Source organism: Eretmochelys imbricata, chromosome 24, assembly GCF_965152235.1.
Source record: "Eretmochelys imbricata isolate rEreImb1 chromosome 24, rEreImb1.hap1, whole genome shotgun sequence".
In the NCBI taxonomy this organism is placed as follows: domain Eukaryota; kingdom Metazoa; phylum Chordata; order Testudines; family Cheloniidae; genus Eretmochelys; species Eretmochelys imbricata.
The window spans coordinates 5,924,780-5,945,793 of NC_135595.1; the positions used below are offsets into that span (position 1 = coordinate 5,924,780).

At 53.2% G+C, this 21,014-nt stretch overlaps 2 protein-coding genes across 7 annotated transcripts in view; one reads left to right on the top strand and one right to left on the bottom strand.

The window, feature by feature from the left end:
- Nucleotides 1-13,437, top strand: part of PIAS3 (protein inhibitor of activated STAT 3) — a 41,574-nt gene extending 28,137 nt beyond the window's left edge. For all 4 annotated transcript variants that reach the window (XM_077841493.1, XM_077841492.1, XM_077841491.1 and 1 more), the window contains 8 exons: nucleotides 1,973-2,078; nucleotides 2,816-2,889; nucleotides 3,397-3,557; nucleotides 3,907-4,043; nucleotides 4,524-4,695; nucleotides 6,799-6,932; nucleotides 8,931-8,968; nucleotides 9,940-13,437. In XM_077841493.1, coding sequence (XP_077697619.1) covers nucleotides 1,973-2,078; nucleotides 2,816-2,889; nucleotides 3,397-3,557; nucleotides 3,907-4,043; nucleotides 4,524-4,695; nucleotides 6,799-6,932; nucleotides 8,931-8,968; nucleotides 9,940-10,203 — 1,086 coding nt within the window. In that variant the 3' untranslated portion in view covers nucleotides 10,204-13,437. The remainder of the gene's footprint in view (nucleotides 1-1,972; nucleotides 2,079-2,815; nucleotides 2,890-3,396; nucleotides 3,558-3,906; nucleotides 4,044-4,523; nucleotides 4,696-6,798; nucleotides 6,933-8,930; nucleotides 8,969-9,939) is intronic.
- NUDT17 (nudix hydrolase 17) lies at nucleotides 12,980-20,242 on the bottom strand. Of its 3 annotated transcripts, none has more exons than XM_077841497.1 (9): nucleotides 20,094-20,242; nucleotides 18,996-19,118; nucleotides 18,110-18,293; nucleotides 17,259-17,284; nucleotides 16,687-16,779; nucleotides 15,692-15,790; nucleotides 15,028-15,164; nucleotides 14,177-14,273; nucleotides 12,980-13,116 (listed from the first exon to the last, which is right to left on the bottom strand). In XM_077841497.1, exons 1-9 carry the CDS (start codon nucleotides 20,166-20,168, stop codon nucleotides 13,084-13,086), a joined length of 867 nt encoding a protein of 288 aa, XP_077697623.1. In that variant the 5' UTR covers nucleotides 20,169-20,242; the 3' UTR covers nucleotides 12,980-13,083. The 3 variants fall into 3 exon arrangements, with proteins under 3 accessions (XP_077697623.1, XP_077697622.1, XP_077697621.1); XM_077841496.1 differs by having other exon boundaries at nucleotides 13,040-13,116; nucleotides 14,115-14,273; XM_077841495.1 differs by lacking the exon at nucleotides 12,980-13,116 and adding an exon at nucleotides 13,372-13,505.
- Between the last annotated feature and the right edge of the window lie 772 nt (nucleotides 20,243-21,014).

The window sequence follows — 21,014 nt, forward strand, 5'->3', positions numbered from 1 at the left end:
GGTTACGAGGAGATTTCCCTCTACCACTCCGCAGGGAAGCAGAGCAAAGGCCCCAAGCTGGGGAACAAAGTGGAAAGGTGTCGGGGGCTGGGGTAAGGGCAGAGGTAGGGTTCTGACCTGGTGCAGCTAGGTTGATCTAATTTTTAAGTGTCGACCAGGCCTGAGAGAGAGAGAGAGAGTCAGGATGGATTCTTCAGGAGCTTGGCTGGGTGAAGTCCTGGCATTGGCCAGTCTGAACTTTTGCTTCTCTGCCAACCTCAGGACTTTCCGATTCTGTAGGCCAGGTGACTAATAAACTGTTACCTTGTTTTGAAAAGGCTTCCTGGTGTCACTGCAATAACTTCCTGAGAGCGTGGCACCCTGAAGAGGTAGCACAAGTCTCCCACAGGAGTCTGGCTTGGCTGGACTAGCTGCAGGGAGCCCCTGAGAGACATAGGGAGTGCTGGCACCCAAAGACCCAGTTTTGGAATCATGGAAGCCTCAGGCCTGCCCCTGTAAAATTGTGGATCTTTGGAATCTGGCACGCTAAAGGGGTCACACACAAGAGACTGGTTACAGGCTGGGGCATAGGCCAGACACTCAATCCATGACAGCTGGTGGGAGAAGGGCAGATTCTGAATGGAACAGGAGTATTTTGCAATAAGTGACGCCCAGCAGTAAAAACAAGGTTAGTCAAAGAAAATGGCAGAAAATAGCGTATAACCACCTTCCTAAGAGGAACATCACAGAGCTGTGCAGGGAGAGAGAGAGGTAAGCATTGGGAAGTTAAACAAGGCACAGCTGATTGCGGGGCTGGGCGGGATGAGGAGGCCAGGAGCAGAGGTCCAGACCTAGGCAGGATTCTGAGAGAGTCCGAGGATGGCAGAGGCTGGACATCTGCAGGGCTCAGTTCCCCAGCTCTGGAGCTGGAGTGGCAGAAGCTAGAGCTGGACGCAAAAAGGCTCTGGATGGAGGAATTGAGGCTGAAGATCAAGTTCTGGCTACTAGAGGATCGTGAAATGGGATGTGGAAAAGCAGTTGAATGAAAGACAAAAGGGAACAGTAAGTGGGGGGAGACTGTAGGATGCCTCCCCTGCAGGGGGCAGAGGTGCTAAATTATTGGTCCCATTCCAGGAAGGGAGGGGAAGAGATGTCTACCTCCCCACCTTTGAGAAAGTTTGTGAGTTGAACCAAATTCCCCTGCAGACTGGCTGCGTAGTGTCACTCCCTTACTGGGTCCCCAAACCACTGAGGCACATACTCAAGTGGACTGGACTGATGCTGGGAACTATGAACCGTTCAAGAGAGCCTTATTGCGTACATTTGACTTAGCACCTGAGGCCTATGAGAAAAGGTTTTGGGGTGTACAAAAGAACAAGCGGGTGATGTACATGGAGGTTGGCACCTTGCTAGGCAGTTGTTCCCACAGTGGGGCAAAGGGGCCAGTGTCCCCACTCTGGAATCTTTGTATGACCTGAGGAGTTTAGAGCACTTGTGTGAAATGTGTCCCCTGGAGCTTTAAGTGTGGTTAGTGGATTGAACACCTAGAATTCACATAGTGCGGGCCAGTTGGCAGATCAGTTTGTAGACAATAGGCCCAGCTACCAAAGGGGAGTGGCCTAAAGCGTGGATCCCCTTGTGGAGGCTCCCCACAAGTTGGATTTGGATAAACCCAAAATGGCGTGGTGGAGGGACAGCTGATCCCAGTAGACCCCTGCTGAGGGACCCCAAAGACCTGAGGTACAACTCCTGAAAAGGAGCCAGGGCTAGTGTGGGAGCACACAAGAATTTTTCATTGAAAGGGCCTGTTTTGGTGTGGGTCTGTATAGACATTAAGGAAGGTGTTATACAGGTACAAAGCATCACTAGTAATTGTTAAAAATCCCTTTTTACAGAACTGTACAGTTACGCCAGGCTTCGCAAACAGAGACGAGCCCTCTTTATAGTTTGATTTGTAGGCTAGAAGGCCTAACATCAGTCTTTCTGTCAACAGAACTACTCTCTGTCAGTTTACCTGGTGAAACAGCTGACTTCAGTCACACTGCTACAGAAACTGAGAGCCAAGGGCATTCGGAACCCAGACCACTCCCGGGCCCTGAGTGAGTAGCTGCTGCTTTACGTTTTTCAACCATTTGTTACATGATCTCTAGCTGAATAGGTCTGAATCCTGCTACAGCAAACTAGTCAAGCACAAATTCCCATAAGCCCTCTTTCAAACACATATACACACAAGGTTACACATGCAAGCAGTCCCATTTTTATGAAAAGCATGAACTGCAGTTGAAAACAAAGATACCTGAGTTGTGAGTGGAGGGAAGGGGGTTAAACTGCCTGGCTGCTGGGAACGTCATGGGAGGAGCTCCACGTAAAAATTCACAAGGCCGCTCTTCTCCTTAAAACCCCTCTGTGCTGTGATGTCTATCCAACACTTAAGAATGGTTAGTCAACTGGTGTGCTGTGCTTGCTGCTTAGTACACTAATCATATGCTGGCTCACCGGTAGCGTGTTCCCTTTGTCTATCGTTTCCACTTGTTTCCTCTTAAAGGTAGGTTGTAAGATCTTTTTTGTTCTGTGCCCAAGGAAGCCCTGATTGGAGCCTCTAGGGTCTAATATAATAGAAATATCAAGTTTGCTACCATATCACTTCCTAGAAAGATAACTTCATATTATAAGATATATAATCTTGCTCACGAAAGCTCATGCTCAAATAAATTGGTTAGTCTCTAAGGTGCCACAAGTACTCCTTTTCTTTTTGCGAATACAGACTAACACGGCTGTTACTCTGAAAAATATCACTAACACTTTTGATAGACCTGAGAAACTTTTTTCCTTTCAGTCAAAGAAAAATTAACAGCTGATCCCGACAGCGAGATAGCGACAACGAGCTTACGGGTTTCTCTCATGTGTCCGGTGGGTTCTATACGAGTTCTCTATGCTTCAGCATCCACCTTGTGTTTGCCTAAAAATGTCGTGTGGTAACACCAATACGAATGCTGCTGTTCCGGTTTTATAAAAGGTTCTCTTCCTTAGGAGTCTTTTATTAAACCAGCTCCCTTTTCCCCATGCGTAAAAGTTCGCTGGAAATGTTGATCCAAACTTTTCAGCATAGACACCTGTATGTATATAGTATTTTCTGGGGTTAGCCTAAAATGTGTGATACTGACTAAGGCTGTGCAAAGTTTTCCACTTTGTATGTATGTGTGGGGTGGGAGGTCCAAGGAGGTTCAGCTTTCCTATCCCTGGTGAAGCCTTAGTTGATGCTACATTACATACCCCTCCTGGCATAAGTTTGGCTCTCTGGGCACGTTCAGTGAAAGGGCCAGAATAGGAAAAAATTGAATTTGTTGCTTTCTCACGGTGCCCCGTGAAAGTGCTTTGTATCAAACCATGTTAATTTCTCCTTTCTCCGTCTTCCAGCTCGGTAAGATGAGGCTAATAGTGCCCTGCCGAGCCATTACCTGCACCCACCTCCAGTGCTTTGACGCTGCGCTCTACCTTCAGATGAACGAGAAGAAACCTACATGGACCTGCCCTGTGTGTGATAAGAAAGCCCCCTATGACAGCCTGATCATTGATGGGTAAGCTGAGTAGGTTTCTGGGTCCAAGCCCCAGCCTGGAAACTATTTGTAGTTTAATGTTGGTATGTACAGACAGTCCCTGCCTTGAACAACTTAGTCTAAGATTCCCACTCATTCCACATAGACCAGCCTGACTCTTGGTCAGTACTGGCCTGAGCTGGACTTGAACCCAGGACTTTGAAATGTAATTCTCTGTATTTCATTTACTAGTCCCCTGAGCCCCATCCAACCCCCTCATGTCTGTAACATCAACACCCAAGTGTTCAGGGCCAGGCAGGCTTGCTCAGAGGTGTGGGTCTTTTCATTGATGGCTTTTTTCAGCTTATGCTCTTGCTCGTCTGCGTGACAGGTTGTTCATGGAAATCCTCAACTCGTGCACGGACTGCGATGAGATCCAGTTTATGGAAGATGGCTCCTGGTGTCCCATGAAGCCCAAGAAAGAAAACCAGGAGGTGTGCCCGACGTCTACGTACAATGGGATTGAGGGTACGGGAGCTATGGGCACCATCTCTTTAAAAATGTCTTGCTTTTCCGTAGCACCTTTCTCTGGAAGGGTCCAAAAGCATTTCAGATACTTGAAATACAATCAGTGTATAGGGATCGCTGCACCACTGAAGTGCAGCCAAGAAACACAGCAAGTGTTTGACAATGCACAGCAGTGCTACATAATAGCTTACAATGGGAAAGGAAGAAGAATCCCATGTCCAGTTGAAACGGCAGAGGGTAATTCTAGGTAGGCCGAATGCAAGTACTAGAGCTGAAATTTAGTTAGGACACTAGTGTTAATACCCTGTCTGTTATAAAAAGGGATGATGCTTTTATTATGAGGCTTAATTAATATTTGCAAAATGCTTTGAGATCCTCAGATGGAAGATGCTGTAGAAGTGCAAAGCTTCTTTGTGGGGCAATGCTTTGCCTTCAGCTACCTTGGCCAACTGCAGCTTCTTGCTTCCCCTCTCTCTGCAGCCAGCCCCCTTTATGCCGTGGGCTCCGATGGAAAGCACTCCTTGGAGAGCAAAAAGAAAGTGGAGGTCATCGACCTCACGCTGGACAGCTCATCAGATGAGGAGGAGCCTCCTGTCAAGAAACAGTGCCCTGTCTCCACTGTGGCTATCCCGTCGGCCGTAGGGCCCAAGGGGTAGGAAACGTCTTATAAACCCTTTCTGGGTTTTCGTCTTTGCCTTCTTTCCTGTATGCTGCAGATGTCACAGTAACAAGGAGAGGCAGCTTGTCCCATAGATAGGAAATGTATTGGACCAGGCCAGTGGTCTCCATAGTCCTGTGTCCTGTCTCTGGAAGTCCATACAGGATGCTTAGGGAAGGCAAACCCTCCACTCTCCCAGTAATACACATTGCCAGTTGTACTGACGCCATAGTATAAGGGGGTAGGAGGCACATCTCGGCTTGACCCTGGGCCATGATCAGAGCGTCCCCTGAAGCAAGGGGATTGATAGCCTGTGTCACTTTTGTAGATGCTGTTTTCATTCGTGTGTCTCCTTCTTTTTTAATTCACAGAGTGTGATGTTTCACTAACTCGGTGTAGCCCTCATTATATTTGAGTTTCACAATCGCTTCATGTCGAACTGCTGCCCACTCAGATATAGCAGTGTGTTTGGGGAATTGTACTGATTTCAGAGGCCTGGAATATGTAGTATGTGCATGAAAACTGGTGTTTTTTTTGCTGATTTGACTAATGGACAAAAATGCAGGAGTTGGTAACAACTTTTGTGCATAGAATTTCTGTGTAGAGCAGGAAAGACCATGCTTTTCCCTTGTCTGTGTTCCAAACGTTAGACACCATTTAAGAGAGAAATTAATTTGGGCATTGTCCTCTCTCCATGGCACACGTGTTGTGCCCCGTCCTTGGTCAGTCCTTTGTGCCCCTGGGAGTGCATGCCTCAGACTTCGGGAAACACTGTCTGATGGGATTGTGGCTTATATTGCTTCTTCAACAGCAGCAGGATCAGCCCCTGTATGATGCAGGGGCCTTTGTGCATGTCACTTAGAGTACATCTACACTGGTATAAACAAATAAATATAATTTCCCACGGCAGCGAGTCTCAGAGCTCGGGTCAACTGAGTGCGGATGGTGCTATGGGACTGCAAACAGCAGTGTAGCCGTTCCTGTACGAGCTGGAGCCCAGGCTCTGAGACCTACCGCCCCTTGCTGGGTGACAGACCTGGGCCCCACCTGAGCAGGAACATCTACACTGCTGTATTTAATCTGATGGCACGAACCCCGCAAGTCTGAGTCAGTTGACCCAGGCTCGAAGACTTGCGGCTGTGGTGGTGATTATTATTTTTGCAGTGTAGATGTACCTGTAGTTTCTCTGACCCAGATCCACAAAAAGGTATTGAAATCAGTGGAAGATCCTTTGCAGATCTGGGCCTCAGTTTCTCCATCATTAAAACAGGAAGAATGATACTGACCTTCTATGAGATCTACTGACAACAAGCGATGGATAAGAGCAGGGTAATGGGATCCTCCTCTGTGTAATGGGGATAAATAACACTTCCCGACCTCACAGGGGAGTTGGGAGGATAAACACTAAAGGTTGTGAGGCGCTCAGGTAGTGCCATAACGGGGGGCTATATAAGTACCTTAGATCCAAGTCACATTTTTTTTTAGTGATTTTTATTTTAGCAGTGTATCTTTAAACAGGTGATCTCGTGTTCTTTCTCTTCCTAGTAGTAATATCTGGCTTTTATATAGCTCTTTCCATCCATAGACTTCAGAGCATGCTTTCCACTAGAGGTCAGTAGCGTTATCCCCATTTTACAGATGGGGAAACAGAGGCACAGATTGGGGAAGTGATTTGCCCAAGGTCACCCAGCAGGCCAGTGACAGAGCCGGGTATAGAACCCTGGTCTCCTGAGTCCCAGTCCAGTTCTCTGCCCACTGCATGACACTGGCTTCCCTATATGCACAAGCTGAGGGCATAGGTAGGACAGCCGATAACGGTTCTGGGATGGAGGCACTGCACAAGAGTGCAGCTAGTCACTGATAAATTCTGAAGCTGAGGCCTAATGGGGCTGGGTGTTCAAGACAGATGGTGACGCTGCGTCTGTGTCTCATTTCCCATGGTGGGGTGGGGCCTGCTGCTTGGTGTCCATTATTGTGTCTCGGGGTTTCTTCCTGGTGCTTCACTGTCCCTGACTTTAAGGGCAGGCTGCTGGTGTATTTCACACCCGGAGTTATGGTTGCTTTGCTCTGCCTTATTGGGTTTCTGTTCCATTTCAGGGTGTTAAATGTTGATCACCAGCCATCCTCTGTGCTTCGAAGTCCTCCCATGGCAGCTATCGGCAGCGACTATCTCTCCAGCCTCCCAATCCCTGAATACCATCCTTCCTACCAGGTGCCATCAGAGATTCAAGGTAAGGAGAGCAGTGCTTTCCAAATCACCTATTCGGGCAACTGTACCAGTTTACCAGACCAAGACCTCAGCTGTAGCAACCAGCACCCATGGCCTCCAAATCAGTTATGGATGATCTAACCCACAAAGGTACTTGGGCTGCTCTTTCGCCCAGCCTTGCAAGGCTTGGAGCAGCCTCATGACTGTTGCAGATCAGAGCACGTATCGTTGAATGGCAGAGTTCTCTTAGACAGGAAGCAGGAGCCTGAAGTACCAGCCCTGGTGCGAGATTTCTGCAGACCTGCAGGTGAGCGCCTTAGTGAGGCAGAATAATTGAAAACTGATGATTAGTAACAGAGGATAGAGAAGACTTAGCCATTAGCTGGCCTAGTGGCTAATGCTTTTCATGACCAGAGACTTCCATTCCTGGTCTTGCTCCTGTGGCTACCATAAGGGGAAATGGAGGCAGCCAGCTCCACCCTGGAAGAGTGGAGAGACTTGTGTCATTCAGTTGTAACCTCCTCAGACCTGATCTAAGATTGCAAGGCAATAGTTCACTGATCTAGAAAACAGCTTCCTGTCATCTGAGTCTCTCCAAGTTGTTCACAAAAATCACTCGCCATTCCCCACTGAAGGAGACCTTAAAATTCCAGCTTTACAGATGGGGACAGAGAGAGGTGAGAGAGAGAGAGAAAGTGACTTGCCCTGAGGTCGCACAGCAAGTCAGTGGCAGAGACAGGACGAGCAGTGTTCTAATTTCCAGTCCCACGCATAGACCACTGAGCACACTCCCTCTCCTCCTCCTTGGCTGGTGGAACACTTGCACGGTAACAGACTGATGGCCTGTTAGGAAGCTTTGATAAACTAGGTGGTTCCTAGCTGTCTGGCATCAGCACACAGGGCATGGGTGTCCATTTCGGGTTGTACAAAAAGTTTCATTTCATCCTGCCGGAATCGGAGGAGGGATTTGAACCCACGTCGCCTCCCTCCTGCGTGAGGCCTAGAGAGTCTCTCTCTCTGGCCCAATGAATATTTAACGGTTTATGCAAAGTGGAACAGTTGCAACAGAAAAGACTGAGGGCAGCCCACCCAGAGTAGCCTGTAGCCTAGTGGGTGAGGTGCTCACCAGGGAGGGGGTCGATATGCAGTCAGGTCCCTGCTCCAGAGGAGTGATTCTGTCTCCCCCATCCCAGGCAAGTTTCAGGTTGACCGAAACTGCATTTTTTGACAAAACCCCAAAAACCTCTTTGCCCAGCTCTAGCCCTGAGCTTTGTGACGCTAAGGACCTCGGGTGCATTTTTCTTTCAAAATGCACCCAACACCAGCATCTGGGCCATTCCGCTTTGGGACACTGCCTCCCTAAATTCCACCTGTAGCTTCTGTTTGTAGACATGCTTTGCACTCCCCCATCCTCAGCTGCTCGGTAGCGTTGCTGAGTGCTGTTAAACAGCTGCTGTGTTCCACCCCCGAGATGGCTAGCACTTCAGCAGTGCATGATGTTAAGGATTCTTATTTAAAGCGAATCCTATAGATAGTTGGTAAATGTGCTCGTAAATTTTGCACAGTGATGCTGGGACTCGCACCCAATTTAAGGTTCCCTAACACTGTGTGAGAATCTAGCCCCCGATGTATTTCAACACCAAGGCTACATGATCAGTTACAGATGGCTTTGTAGCCCACTGGGGAGTGTGCACCAGAGGACCCCCTCAGGCAATCTACAGAGGATACTAGTTGTGACAACTGTAGCTACAGAGCCGTGGCTCGTTAGCTCAAGCTGTAGCAGCTTATGCTTTTAGCTCTGGAAGTCCCCACTTCTCTCCCTGGTGTTGGCCAAGAAGGCAGCCATCACAGTCTGTTACTGACCTACAATATTGAGGTGGATCCGGATGTAACCGTCTCTAAAGAATCAATTAGATCCCATCCCATTCGTTGACTCTTAAAATCTAGCACAAATTGGCTCCCTCCCCCTCCCCCATAAATTTATTTACCATTAAGATATTTTCCCCTTTTATTTTTCTAGGTCTGGATTTGTTTACCTTCCTTCAAAGTGAAAATCAGGTAAGGTTGTGTGGGGGGCTCTCTCCCCTCTCTCTCTCTCTCTCTTTTTTTTTTTTTCCCCTCTCCTCCCTGGTAAATCTGTAGACCAGTAACCCTGTCCTTTTCCTCTCAGCCAATCCTCCTCCTCCTCCACTGTAGCAATTTGGGCCTGACGTGGCCAACATTCACGTGGCCTCGCTCAGCCACATGCCTTTAGGTTCCATTGCTGTTGTCTGGAATGGTCCATGTGCTGTCTGTGGCTTGGAATGCTGGATTCTTGCTTTCGATACATGACTCTTCTCCTTATTAGCACCTGTATTCTCCACTCTGCCTCACTACTCCAGGTTCTGGAAGGAGGTAGGGCGCTGAGTTGAAACTATATCACTTACCTGCTAGTGAATCTAGACAAACCTGCAGTGCAGTTTAGAAAGTGGGTGTATTTTTTTTTGTTAACCAGGGGCTGCTCTCTGCCTGCCTGGCATTTGATCCTTTCACAGGGGACTCAGGGCAGAGCTGGTGATTGAGCTAGCTAGAAATACCTTCTTCTGACTTAGGGGAACTTGAAGTGCCGTTTCCTTTCAGAGCTGGTACAACAGGTTTCTTTCTCTTTCCTGGGCCTCGTCTCGCCACCACTGCGTATCTCCTCTTCAGCTGCGCCATTCTAACCTGGCGTGGAGTTCCAGCTACAGCAAAGCCCAAGCTCTCTGTCGGGTTATTCCAAATGGGAGGCAGCTGGCTCAGGTGAAGTCTTGGTAAACTGGTACAGTTCCCCCAAATCTCAGGAATATCACTTGTGACTCTCAACTCTCTCCTTTCCTGCTGTTCCCTTTCCCCCTCTTGGTAGCGCAAGCAGTGAAATCTGTTGCTTTGCAGTGACGTCTGTTCCCCTTGCAGATCGGGCACCGCCAGCGCTCTAAGCACCGGAGGGGGTTTGGGAGGGGTTTGAATAGGCGCTCAGTCTAATGATTGATGCTCTGTTCCTTGCCTGGCAGCACTACAGCCCTTCCGTGATCACCTCCCTGGATGAACAGGACGCCCTGAGCCATTTCTTCCAGTACCGAGGCACGTCTACCCATTTCATGAACCCCCTGGCTCCCGTCATGGCAGGATCCCACAACAGCATCAGCCCCACCAGCGGCCGCATCAGCAGCATTGTCTCCACGAATACGCTGCGGGAGAGCCATGGGCATAATGGGACAATGAGTAACAGCGCAGCTCTCCCAGGCTGCAGGCCGGACATCATTTCCTTAGACTAACCCCAGGCCCAGGGCACACTGGCATCTCGGTTTACCCCAAGGATAGGAGAGAAAAGCAGATTTTCAGCAGCTGCTGTTGAGTTGGGCTTTTGTCTGGGATGGAAAGGACCCAACCAGTACCAGGTCTCCTAAGTGTCTCTCTTGGTCAGGGCAACTCCCCTGTTAAGCCCAACCTTGGAGCCTCGCAGGAGGGCTTTCAGTTCTGCACGCGTCCACCTGAGCATACTGGTACCACTTGCTGGGGGGTGCCAGTGGTCGGGGGTAACCTCTGTTTTTCAAGACCATTTTAAAACTGTGTTTTTCACTTTATTTTTTGGTAGGATTCTGCACAAAGATCCTACAGTGATAATCCCCACCTTGATGCTGTACTGCTAGAACAGCACCATCTAGTGGCCAAAGCAGGACTTAGCAGCCATTCCCCCCCCCACCCCAGGATGTCACCCACCTTCTGCATCTCTTTGCAGCACACCATTGCTGACTCCCCGAAGCGGGGTGAGGAGAGAAATTTGTCTGGGTCCAGCAACCCTCCAGGCATGGATGGAAGGTGGGTGGGTGTCTTTCAGGGAGCTGCCCGCTGCTTTTATGCACCAACACAAGCACTTTGGCAGTAGGGATTGAGCTGGATCTGGGCTCCTATGGCATTCTTCACTCTTTGATCCTCTTCTTTGCTCCCCTCCTTCCCTGGGGAGTCTGCCCTCCCAAGCCTGGGTTAGAGCAAAGAGCTGGTGACTCAGAAAGGGGCTAGCAAACTTCGGCTTCCAGCTACCATGCTGTGCTGAGAACCTCTGCTGTCCCAGGGTTTAAATAACAAATGGGCAGGAAAACAGATGCTGTAACTGAGCCCTGATTCCAAACCCTATCCAGCAAATATGGACGTTCCCCAGCAGAGACCTAGCCACTGAGGGGAGGGTGAATCTGTAGCCTGCAGCACTTAAGTATTCCCATGAAGCAGGTGAGCAGTTGGGGCTCCCTCCCGCCTTGGCCTCGATTGTATGATCCGAAGCAACACCGTTGGGCCCCAAACTCAGCTCTGTTGAGCAAATCTGTTCTTCAAACCCCGGTGCAAACCTCTCGTGCTTGCAACCGAACGTGCTCGTGGGTGAGAACCAGAAAGAGAAACTGATTGATCCGTTTTCAAGGAGAAAAAAAGAGGGATTTTTTTTTTAATGGTGTTTTTTTTTTTAAAATGAACATGCTGTGGCATTACGAGTGGCACAGGAAAGGAAACGTTAACTTTTTAATTATGAATTCACCACCCACGGTCCTTTAAAATCAGACATTTTCCTGGCTGCTGTTTTAGTTTTGTGTCCTCATTACAATTTGCGGCGCCCCCCCCCCCCTTTTTTTTTTTTTGGTAAGAATCAAGACAAAAAGAGGCCGTTTGAATTGATGTCCCATCAGGGGCATTTACACGTGAGTTGATGCAGTTCTTTACTGGGACGCTAGAGGAGGCAAGAAGGGGAGGGGTTCTTGCTTGCAAACCCTCCTGCAGACAGGACAGTATCGAGCAGAGGCAGAGTAGGGTGACTGCCAGGGCTTTTGTCTCCCATCTGTCCCCTCGCGGGGGCACTGGGCAGCTCGGCCCAGGCTGTCTCGTTTGGAATTACGATGTCTTTTTTTTAAATTGTAGATTTCTTTTCCTCCTCCTAAGTATTTCCAGTACAGAGCTGTACAGAGAACAAAGCTGTATCTGTATCTTTCAGTTGCAGCTTTTGTACATTCCAAACTCCAAAGACCTCCCTGTGTCTGTATCTCCTGAGGACGAAATGAAGGTCGTGTTGCCCCCACTACCGCGCCTTGGCGGGGACAGCGCATTGCCTGCTGCCTGTTTTATTTATGTCTTTAAATGGATGCCTTAGTTTGTAACCTTTACAGCATCACAGCCGCTGCTTCAAGGGTCCTGCGTAAGCAGGGTCTCGTCAACCACCCCAAGCACCTACGGCCAAGTTAAATTTTTTTGATCACAATAGCAAGATTGGCACGTGAGTTCGATGCACCATGACATGGTCAAAATGGCACTCAGAAGGGTACGACGTGTAGCATTTTTTTGCACCTTTTTCCCCGCACAAGTGTCTCCATCAAGAACTTCAAAACAAACCCAGTTCCCTGTGGTTCTGGAAAAGGGTGGTCCGGGGTCAGGAGTCAAGTAGCTGTGCCCAGAATCCTGCTGTGACTTTACTGGCTCTTGTATCAGTTGTAGTGAATCCTGCTGAGGAATAGTTGAGGTGCAGCTTTACCTTGCATTCTTAGTTGCACTAATCATTTTTCCTCTGTTTTGGAGAGGGACTACGTCCAGCTGATGCTGTTCCAGCTCTTCATTTAAAGAGCGGTCAGCTGGAAAACGATGAACCAACTACTAGTCTCCTTCAAAATACCAGCCCTCAGAACTAGCTTGCTTGGTTCTTTTCACCTGGAAACCTCCAAGTGACAGACTTAGCGCTCTGTGAAACAAGGAGAATTATCCTTCCCCCACTTGTGTGAACTGCTTTGAAATCCTTGGTGGAGAAGTGCTAGATAGAGGATTTGCTTTTTGGAAAAATGGTGCTTTGAGAGATTACTGAACTTTTGCAAACCTCCTTCTCTCTGCTCATCTTCCCAACACCAAACTGAAAAGGGACTTAGGACCAGAACAAATGTACTATGTACATTTTCAGTGGGAACGTAATTGTTTGTGGGTTTTTAAAGTTCTGATGTTGGGGGGGAGGGGGAACAGACAGACCAGCTCCCAGTAAAGGTAGATTTCTATACATATTTGTAACCCTACCCATCTGTCCTTTGTACTGTCTCCTACCAAGATCCTCCAGGGCCAGTCGCAGGCTGGTCAACTCACGTGGCAATAGTGGCTCCACTGTACCCTTTGAGAGGCAGGTACTTTCAGTGTTACGTACAGGTGGTGGTTGAGGCAGCTAGAAGCTGAGGAGACAGACATTACGGTATTAAGCCTTTGCAGGGAGCGCTGGCTGTTTTCAAGTTTTGTACATACAGGTTGTTTGTGTAGAGGGTTTGTGTGGGGTGGGGGAGATAAAGGAGTGTTTAGGGTTTTGATACTGTCTGAAGTCCCTTAGTGTTTTATAAGCTCTCACACACGGTGAACATTATCTAGACACCTTTAAAAAGCAGCTAGCCACTTTCTCTGGTTTATTTATTCTGTCCGTTTGATATCCAGCTGTTCTATTATTTGCAACACTTCTGTATATGCAAACTACCTTTTAGATAATAAAGTTCAAAACACTCCCCACTGTGCTGGTGTCAGTGACTGGTGGAGCAGAACTCTGTTCAAGCTGGATTTGAGCAGCTGGGACCTGGGGAGAAGGGTGAGTTAGCCCCATTTTACATAAGGGGAAACTGAGGCAGAGCCATGCAGTAGTCAGTGGAAGGCGGAATTGGAACGGGAGTTCCTTGCTTGCAGTCCTGAGCTCAAACCACTGACACATGCTGTCTCTTCAGTGCCCCCTTTGGCTAAGCAAGACACTTGGATGGCTAGGGCAGGGGCGTTATTCTAATGTTACTTGACGTGTCTGTCCACACTCTGGCTTCCAAGACATTGAGTGCCCCCCCCCGTCCTAGGCAGCCGGGGTTTGGCCTTAGTGCTGGCATTCCCACCTAGTCCATTCAGGACGTGCCTTCCCTTCATAAGGGGCTGCAACCACCTGTCGGTCGCTTCCTTCATAGGAGGGAGGGCCAGAGAGCAACCCCACTCCCCGCCTTCCCTTCCTGCTAGGGCTTGGAGCGGTGAGAAGGAACTTCATTCTTGGCAGGCCTCGGCAACCTTGCTTGGAAAAGCAGGTCCGAGGGCCGGCGGTGGTGACGGAGCCGACCTGCTTCACCGGCCACTCAGCACTGAGGCAGCTGCTCCGCTCCCCAGCTGCCTGCCCTGCGGGGAGGCCGGGGCCTGGGATTTCGCTGTTCACTTGTCTCGCACAGCTAAGGTGTCCAGCCAGAGCCGCAGGGCGAACCTGGTCCCAGTGCTCACCCGCTCCACATCTTCCCCCGCTGCAGGTGCTGTGTTCAGGAAGGTCGCAATAGGAAGCTCCGTGGGCTGGGCCGAGCCCCCGCTCAGCTCCGTGGCTCTGGGTAGATCATCATGGAAGTTACTCAGAGGGGCCGTGTTACGGCTGGCAGCTCAGTAACGCGGAGCGGGGAGTGAGAACACGGAGCAGGCCTGATGCACGAAACACCCCCGGCGTGGCCAGTGAGGGCTAGTCACTGTATGGGCCGCTCCTTCCCGCCAGGCCAGGGCTAACTTCCCTGGCTTTAACTGAAGGAAGGCTGTAGTGAGAGTAACCTACAGGGCAGCTTCCACAACCCCCTCCATGACTGCACTGGAACCAGGGCCCCTGCCCCTGCTTGGGGGGCGGTACCTGAGATGGGTAAAGCCCACACCCAGCAGGGCAGGTGCTGTAGCTCCCTGGCCTGGGGGACCATCTAGCCCTGGGTGAACAGATGAGAGAAGCTGGGGGAAAGTTTTGGGGTGTGGAACACGCTCCCCTGAGCAGCGGTCCAGCATGGGGGGCCAGAAGAGCTGCTGCTGTTCAGAGACACCCAGCAGGGGGGCCAATAAAGGGCATTTCCGCCCAGGCGTGTTAACCCCGTGTCTGCTGGCCAAATCCCAACCTAGCCACTTCCATTCTGCCCTCCGGAGAGTCCTCTCCACTTCCCGTTGGGAAGTGACAATGCTCCTCCCCAGACCTGGCTGCATTTCAGAGGCGGGGGAGCAGAGCCCTGCCTCTGACCATGCAGCCTGTCTCTCCAAGGGAAGATCATCATTCCTCCCCTTCTTGGAGGAAAACCGGCCAGGCTGGGTTGGCAAATCACTCTCCTTACTTGATGGTTGGGGGGAGGTTGCTGGGCACATGCCCCATGTTCTCTGCTCCGTCCTCGACAGCTGCGATACACTCCAGAACGTGGGGTTCCAGCCAGGCATAGGCGCTCACCTCGCTCCCGTCCGCCTTGATCCTCGTCTGAAATCCAACACATGCCTCTGAGGGCCGGGAGCAGGGCTCGGCACTCTCTGGGGCTTGGAGTCGCCGCGACTGATGACCAATGGGGCTACGGGCAGGCCCAGGCAAAGGGCTGGGAGACAAGCCGCTAAGCCGGCTCGGAACCACAGTCAAACCTAAGGGACAGGCGCTGGTCATCTCAGTGGAGAAGCCGAGGTCTGAACAGGCCCTGGAGGCTGAATTCCTCCAAGGGTCCCGCACGCCCAGGGCTGAGGCCCAGGGCTTGTGGCGCTGAACGTAGGAAACCTGCACGGCCGGCTCCCCTAAGGACGCCTTCAAGATGCTGAGGAGGGTGGGGTCTGGGGACAGCAAGCCCAGGCAATGGATGTACATCAGGACACGTAAGAACAACTCTCTACCTAATCTCTCCCGACCATCTTCTCCGGGGCCGAGCAGTCCCCTCAGTCAGGGGTCACTAGTCGCCCCCCAGCAACGCCCCCCAGCAGCTGCCTTAGATCTTCCCCACCCGTGCTCTCGGGGGCGCTCACCTGCAGCTGCTGGTGGCTCTCGGTGGAAAGCAGCAACAGGTACGCGACGATGTGGTGCCGCCTCGGCAGCCCTCTGCTCAGCGTGGGCGGGTACACGGACTGCGCAGACGGAGAACCAGGAGCTAGGACTCGGCAGCCCCGAAGGCCCGGCCCCGCCCCAGAGGCAGAAGCCGAGGGCCGGTGGCTGGATCCTGCACGCCTCCCTGCCTGACGGCCTCTAGCGCACTTTGTGAGGCAGCGAAATGCAGCTGCCTCTGGGGACGGGTGCTGCAGCTGTTTAAACAGCACCGCTACGCGAGCGGCTGGGTCACGAGAGCAGGGCTGCCGCCCCGATTTTTGGCAGGGGGGAGGAAGAAACAAGCGTCTTAAATGGCCAAGAACGTTGGAGCCCTGCAGCAGTGCCCGTAAGACCGGCCGTGCTGGGTCAGGCCAAGGGTCCATCTAGCCCAGGATCCTGTCTTCCGACCGTGGCCGGTGCCAGGTGCCCCACAGGGAATGAACAGAATGGGGCAATTAGTGAGTGATCCAGTCCCAGCTTGTCGTACTCAGAGGTTTTGGGACACCCAGAGCCTGGGGCTGTGTCCCTGGCCACCCGGGCTAATCGCCATCAATAGGGGACTTATCTCGCTCTCTTGAACCCAGCAATGCCTCCTTCCAAATCCTGGGACAGGGTGACTCAGTGCAAGCCGCTGCAGGGAGTGCTGGGGATTCAGGAGGGGGCGCTCGACCCCAGCCCCATTTGCTGCACCAGGTCACGGCTGCGCGTGTGGCTGGCACTAGGAGAGGGTGGGAAGTCATCGCTCCCTAGTGGCTGATCCGCAGAGGAAGCTTGAATCAGCTACTGCTGCTGGTTGATGGATGTGGTCCCTTCACCCCTCCCCGCCCCCGGAGAGGTTCGCGCTTTGAGCACGGACCATCCCAGGCTGGGGCCTCTCCAGAACCTGGCGCGTGCCGAGCGGTTCCCCGTGACCCAGGTCAGGAGAATGGGACATTACCTCCCACAGGCCCAGCATTGTCCAGGAGAACCTGCCCGGCTCCAGCCGCAAGCCTGTCTCCTCCTGCAGCTCCCGCAGGCCTGCCTCCAGCAACTACGGTCAAGGGACAGCGAGGTGAGAGCCGGCCCGGCACAGCCTGCCTGCGTCCTACGTTCCGCAGCGCCAGGGGCTCTGGAATCCAGCCTGGTACCGCGCTGCACCGTAACAGCGCCCCCTAGCCGCAGAACTCAAGAGCTTCACAAGCCTCTGCATGCTACGCTGGCACCCCACTTTACAGATAGGGAAACCGAGGCACCGAGAGGGGAAGTGACTCGTCCAAGGCCACGCAGCTCCTACGTGGCAGAGTCAGACCAAGAACCCCGAAGCTCTGATGCCGTCCCTGGCTCTAAGCAGCGCTTACCCCAGTTCCCATTTGAAAATCCCAGGGAAAATTACACTACGCTCAGCTTTATCCCCTTCCCGTCCCTTCCCCATGTAGGCACAGAGACTCCCACACACCTGCTGCTCCCCCCCCACCACTTGCCCATTCAAACCAACCCCACTGGCATCCGCACGGCATGTCAAGGCAGTACCTGTTCGTCCGGCTCCATGTGCCCACCTGCAAGGGGAGAGAATCGGGAGCGGTAAGCGGCACAGTGAGCAGGTCCAGCGCCCCCTGGAGGCAACGGAGATGCTCCCCGTGGCTGCTGCTGCTGGACCCTGGTGGTCTCACAGCCTATGGAGGGGTTGGAGGGAGGAGGACAGGGGCTGTCTTTGTTCTGGGTCTGTACAGCACCTAGCACCATGGGAACCTAGTCTATGACTGGGCCTCCTGACCGGCACAGATAACATACAACCCTGGCAGAAGAAACACTCCAGCCACAGCAGGGTCCCCCAGGGGTGGCTGATCTCCCGGCAGCAGCGTTTTCTCCCCCTCCTGGGCTGGTTTAACAAAGGGCTCGGCCGTTTCACTTCCTTCCAGCTTCCTGCTGTTTAATTGTCTGCACGGCCCTAGCGCCTTTCACTGCAGGATCTCAACGCAGCTAGTGAGTTACACCCCAGTGCATTAGGTAAGGACAGCGGGGCGGGAAGGGGAGGGAGCCCAAGAGAAGGAAGTTGACTTGGCAAAGGTCACACGACAAAGTCAGTGGCAAAGCTGCGAATGGAACCCAGGAGTCCGGTCTCCCAATCATTGTCTTTAACCACTAGCCCACGCTCCTTTCCTAGGCCTGGGAATACGATTTAAGAGGCTCAGTTCCCAGCCTCCAACTCTTCCCTCTAAACAAACCTCTCCCCCTTCCAATGACCACAGCACTGCCCCCCGTCCATGCGCCAGGCAGGCAATTGACAGGAAACCCCAGCTAGATGCATCACCAGGTCCCCATTGGAGTGCCTGGGCCCTGGCTCGGCCATTTCTAAGCCAGCCTCGTCCGTGTCCTCTCACCGGGGGGCACCCAGATGTTGGGGAAGATGCTGAGATTCTTGGCCCTTCGCGTGAGCAAGACTCTCCTGTCAACGGACTGCAGTACGACAGCCACCCCCACGTCTACCCCACGGCCTCGGAGCGCCTCTGGCAGTGCGGCAGCCTGCCTCTCCTCCAGGTGCTTGATGGGACAAAAGGACGGTCTCTGCGGAAGGAAAAGGAGCGAGTATTTGGTAACAGTCACACCAGGCCTCAGCAGGAGACTGCAGCTTCCCAGATCAGGCCCGTCGGACCTTTCATCCCAAAGAGCTCCACCAAGTTTCTCCGCACAGCAGCTGTGACATGCAGCCACCTCTGGGGCTTAACACAGCAGAGGGGTCATTTTGGGCCAACCCTTCTTGCTACGCAAAGGGCACGAGGAGCAGACAGGATCCGCAGCTGACGCAGGCAGTCGCCAGACACGCTGCGGCCAATATCACATACCCAGGCATGTTCCACACGGTGCCTCGGAGCTAAGAACAGCTCGACTTTCCTTGGTAAGGACCCTGGGCTAAGCCCCTTCCTCCTCCCAGAAAATGCCATGGGCTCTTGTATGTTAGTAAGTTACATGGCACCGACCAGCCGGGAGCGCTGAGGACTTTATAGATATTACTAGACTGTTCTCAGCTTGCAGGTGGAGAAACTGAGGCACAGATGCTTGCCCGAGGCCATGCAGCAAGGCAGTGACAGAGGCAGAAATAGAACCCAGGAGTCCTGACAGCACGTGTTCAGGTCTAACTACCCAAACACACTACCTCCCAGAGAGGAGTGGGGGACCCAGGAGTCCCGATGCCCAATCCACTGCTCTAGCCACTCCCTTCAAGCCCATCAGTTTAGATACAAGTGCCTCCCCGCAACATGTCCTGACCTTCAAAAGGATCCTGGTAGAGCCAGGGAACTCGCTGTCGGAAATGACAAACTGGTTTTGGTCCAAGCCGCAGCTGACCATTGCCTCGTCCTCGTGGGGAGCACAGAAGTGCCCGGTGATGCTCTGAGAGAGAGAGCAGGGAAATCATAGGCCTTGTCTTCTCACCACGCTTCATGGGGGGCTTCCAGCCCTTTACACACATTACTTGTGGGCAACAGAGCCCAGCAGCTCGGGCAGGACCCTCCCCGCTCCGGAGGGGAGACTGGGCATGGAGAGGAGATGGGACTCAGCCAACTCAGGGGCAGACTGGAGACTAGAGACCGATCCCCTGCTCTAGCCACTTGCCCACATCCTCGCCCAGAGCTGAGGATGGAGCCCAGGAGTCCTGATGGCAGCAGCCGCCCCATTGACTAGACTCGGCCCAGGAAACAGACCGGGCTGTCCTCAGCGGAGCACAGCGCCCACGGCCTGAACACCTGCTCCCACCTGCACGGCACCTCCCTTATCTTTGGCCTGCCCCTGCAGGGAGGAGAGGTTAATGGGGCCTCCAGACTGAGAGGCGGCTGCCGGAGAAGGCCTCAGGCCAGAGTCCCTCATGGAGGAGGGAGCGCAAAAGGGTCGCTGGGTCCAGATTAGTGGCTAGAGAAGGGGCCTGGGCGCCAGGACTCCTGGGTTCTAGTTCTGGCTCTGTCACTAACCTAAACCACCCCCCTTGCACACCCAGCCCTCCCCCAACCTCCCTGCACACCGAGTCCCCTTGCACACCCAGCCCTCTCCCCAACCTCCTTACACACCCAGCCCTCCCCCAACCTCCCTGCACACCGAGTCCCCTTGCACACCCAGCCCTCTCCCCAACCTCCTTACACACCCAGCCCTCCCCCAACCTCCCTGCACACCCATCCCATCCCCTTGCACACACCCCCACCCCCAGCCTCCACCCCACCTCCTGCATACGCAGCCCTGTGCCCCCCCAGCCCCTCCTATTGCACGCCCAACCCTCCCCCAGTCCCCCTGCACACCCCGCTCTCCCCCCACCTCCATGCACACTCAGCCCCCCCCCCCCCCTCCACGCGCCCCGCTGTGCCCCCGGGCCCGCACCTGCAGGAACCCGGCGCGCTCGGGCCGGGCGCTGCCCTTGGCCAGCCGCACCAGGCCCCGCGCCAGGCTCTCCATGGGCGCCGCGCCGGGGGAGCGCGGCCCAGGCTCGGGGACTTGCCGCGAGCGCAGGAAACCCGGGAGCCGCGGCGCTTGCAGGCCCCACAGAGGCGCGAGCCGGGCAGCGAGTGGAGAGGGGCGCCCCCTGCTGGCTGCTCGCCGTGCAACCGGCTCAGCCGCGGCAGGACAATCGGGGATCCCCCTACCGGCGTTTCCAGCAGGAATTGGGCACATGGCCCCCCCCCCCCCCCCCATCGCTGCAGCCCCTTGGAACCCGACTCTCCCCTTGGAGGTGGGGCGCGCGGACCCTGGCTGGGGCAGAACCCAGCATCCCAAGGAGCTGGGGGTGTTGCCCTCTGGAAGCGGTGGAGACCCTTCCCCTCCACCTGTTGGAGCCCTGTCCTGGACCAGGACCCCATGGCGCTAGGCGCTGTACAGACGCAGAACAAGCAGCCAGGCCCTGCCACAAAGAGCGTGCCCCCATCTCAGTCTAAGTGCCTCCTGCGGTGATCCCGCTGCTCCCATTACACCTTCCTACCTTGCACCTCGCCACTGACGGCGGGCCCGGAAACCTGCCCACACAAGGGCCTCTGCTCCAGCTGGCCTGGAAGGTTTGGCAGGAGGAAAGTTTCTTGGTTCGTAAAAGTCTCCGGCCTGGAGATTATTACTCCTGCTAGCAGTGATGGGTGAAGCCTCCATGCTTAGGGCTTCTTGCCGCTATCTGCAGCCACTGGAGGGCAGATGGGATCTCACCCAGGTGCAGAGCTCCTGAGCTGTAGCTCACGAAAGCTTATGCTCAAATAAATTGGTTAGTCTCTAAGGTGCCACAAGTCCTCCTTTTCTTTTTGCGAATACAGACTAACA